At 37.0% G+C, this 3,115-nt stretch overlaps 1 protein-coding gene across 1 annotated transcript in view; it reads left to right on the top strand.

Annotated features, from left to right (window-relative positions):
- LOC135214926 (aquaporin-7-like) overlaps positions 1–2,026 on the top strand; it is a 4,706-nt gene extending 2,680 nt beyond the window's left edge. Inside the window, exon 5 of the mRNA XM_064249414.1 lies at positions 1,566–2,026. Coding sequence (XP_064105484.1) covers positions 1,566–1,743 — 178 coding nt within the window. The 3' untranslated portion in view covers positions 1,744–2,026. The remainder of the gene's footprint in view (positions 1–1,565) is intronic.
- The last annotated feature ends 1,089 nt before the right edge of the window (positions 2,027–3,115 follow it).

The following is a 3,115-nucleotide window of genomic DNA, read 5'->3' as shown; positions in this document are numbered from 1 at the left end:
ATTTCTTTTTATTTTTGCATTAAAAAGAAGTAATATCTTTGGTCCTTGATTTTCATTGACGGTAAGTGGTTTTTTTTAATTCCCCGTTATGTTTTAACATAACAAAGTTCATAATAATATAATAAACATATAGGTGACTGTAGCCCTTCAAAGTAATTTCACTAAAGTTCCTTTAATAGAGCATTCTTCTGTTTTTTGTTACATCAACTTCAAAAAATCGCTTTCATTTATTTATCATCGAACTGCAGGAATCCAATTAACGATTTGTATTATTATATTAACTGGTAAAAATCACAATTTATGGTCGTACCCACAAGTGAATCCTAAGATACAAATCTCACCTGAGATATAAATTTTAAAAAAAAATCAGCATCTAACATTCAACTTTGTATAAATTCACTTTCTTCTCTCAAATGTTAAAAAATACACGTTTTCTATATTTACTTCCTTAATGAGAACTGGACGAAGAATGCAAACTCTCTCCTCTGTGTTGAAGGCAGAATTATTGACTTGCCAAACTAAACCTCTTGCTCCGAGAACCCTGGAGAATGAGAACGAACGACATTGCATATCCTCTGTAACTAGGTTAGACTAACTTACAATGCTTCCGAGAAGAGTTCAACTATAAAAGTTTGATCTGAAAACAAGCTTGCTCTTCGTTCGTAATTTCGAAGCCCTTCTCAACTTCCTATGCTTTTATTCCGTGACTGAATAGATATATAGTATATATATATATATATATATATATATATATATATATATATATATATATATATATATACGTACGCCTAAATACAGATCCTAAAGTAAGGCTGGTGGGTCTCTTTGGAGAGATGATACAGTAGCAACGAATTTTAGAATAAGCGTAAAAAGTTTATGTGCAAAAAAATCTACAGTTAGAACATCTCAATCAAGTAAAAGGAAATGGCAGATTTCATCAGGCCACCTAAGCTGTTGCAATGACCCAAGTTTCTGTTGTAACTATATACCAAAGATACTATGTACTCCATAGTATTTTGCTATATTCGCAGGACAACTGGATGGTCCCCACATATAGTTATTTCCATAGACCATGGTTATAAACAAGGAAGTATGAGGGGAAAATTGGATCATTCAGCTACTGAGACTAAGTCCGTGATTACGTAAGGCATATTATGAGGTATTATATATGTATTTATATAAAATACTTCATAATATGGCTTAACGTAGTATGTACTTAGTCTCTAGTAGCTGAATCATCTAATTTTGCTCTCACACTTCCTTGTTTATAAGAATGGTCTATGGAACTGGTTATGTGTGAGTGTGTGTGTATGAGGTGTGCTGCGCATGTTTGTGTGTACATGGCTACATGCATGTTGATTTTGTTTCTTTAACTATATTTTTATGCAATATTTATGCATAAAGATTACATAACTATGCATCAGACTGACCATAGATATGCTCGTGACGAGATACGAGTTTTAGTGCTGGACATATGTAGTACTGGACATATGTCTACTACTAGACGCACGCCCCCGCATGCAAATGTACCACATTAAACTCAACAACTCTTATATCCCCCACAGCGCCACCACCATCGAGGGTATTATGTGGTGGTGGGTCCCCATCGTGGCTCCTCACATCGGGGGAATCCTCGGGGCTGGCATCTACGTCTTCTTTATCGAGCGTCACCATCCGCTGGAAACTGTCAAACGCCAGACGCGTCGGTGCCTCCAATGTAAGAAGAGGAAGAGTCGAGAGTGACCGTTGGTTGGGTGAGACTAGTACTACGTACTTGCTTCCCGTTTGAGAGTCAGCGATATTCGAGTCCTATTTTAAGGATTACGGAGAGCCTGATAAGGCTTCGGTTTAATAAATAGATAATTAAAGGTTTTATTTCAGCTTCGTGATGTGTCTGCCGAAGAGGGAATTGATTTCGATTGCTGGTTTTGACAGAATTTAAAGATCATTTAAATTAGGCCGGAAATTCCGTACTTGGGCTTCATTGCAGCTCTGCCCAAATATATATATATATATATATATATATAATATATATATATATATATATATATATATATATATATATATTCTAACTGGTCCTGATGGAAATTAATGAGATGCCATTTCTAATGAAGGCAGCCGCAGCAGTAGTTATAACTGGTTCACTTAAGGTAGATTCTTGGTTGAGCCCTATGCCTACGAGACGTTAGTTTGGCGGCCGCTGATTGGCTGGGAGCTGCCTACCTCCCGGTACCAGCCAATCAGCAGCCACCAAACAAACGTCTCGTAAGAATAAGGCTCATCCGAGAATCTACCTTAAGTGAATCAGTTATAGTTTGGACGCGTCAAATAATGATGAAATCATTTGTATATTTTTAGTATTTTCTGTCATGCCTCTATGTACCACAAATATAATAAAAGAAAGCGAGGGAAATGTATTTTCATTGCAGCAAAGCCATTTAGCAGAATTACGCATAATTAGACTCAGTTCTGTAATATTATGATGATAATCGACGTCCATGAAAGAGGGTTTTTAAAAGTACGTTATTTCGATGCTGTCTGTAGATTTAACAAGATTCGATGCAAAAAAAGAAAAAGTTAAGTCTATCTTAGTTTTACCAGACCACTGAGCTAATTAACAGCTCTCCTAGGGCTGGCCCGAAGGATTAGATATTTTTACGTGGCTAAGAACAAATTGGTCACCTAGCGACGGGACCTACAGCTTATTGTGGGATTCGAACCACACTATTTCGAGATATGAATTTCTATCACCAGAAATAAATTCCTCTGATTCCGCGTTGGCCGAGCCGGGATTCGAACTTCGGACCACCGAAGATTCGATGCAAATACTGGTATGAATATATGATTGCGGCTGGATTTCTATCGTTGAGGTGCATGCGCATATATCGCAAGCAATAAGAACAAAAGTTGCTGCATTTTAATTCAAAGAAAGACTGAAGGAAATAAGTGCACTACTTACTCGCTTTATTTGCATCAGTTCTTATACACAACAGATCAGCCCACCAACCTGAACTCCATGGTACTACAACCTAGACCCTGCCTGAACTATGATGCGTAATCTGAAATTTGCGTTATACCTCTGCGTTAAGCCGATTATTTCATGAGATAATTCCCA

Source organism: Macrobrachium nipponense, chromosome 46, assembly GCF_015104395.2.
Source record: "Macrobrachium nipponense isolate FS-2020 chromosome 46, ASM1510439v2, whole genome shotgun sequence".
NCBI classification, from domain to species: Eukaryota; Metazoa; Arthropoda; class Malacostraca; order Decapoda; family Palaemonidae; genus Macrobrachium; species Macrobrachium nipponense.
The sequence above is the reverse complement of the archived record's forward strand: the minus strand, read 5'-3'. Positions and strand labels throughout refer to the sequence as shown.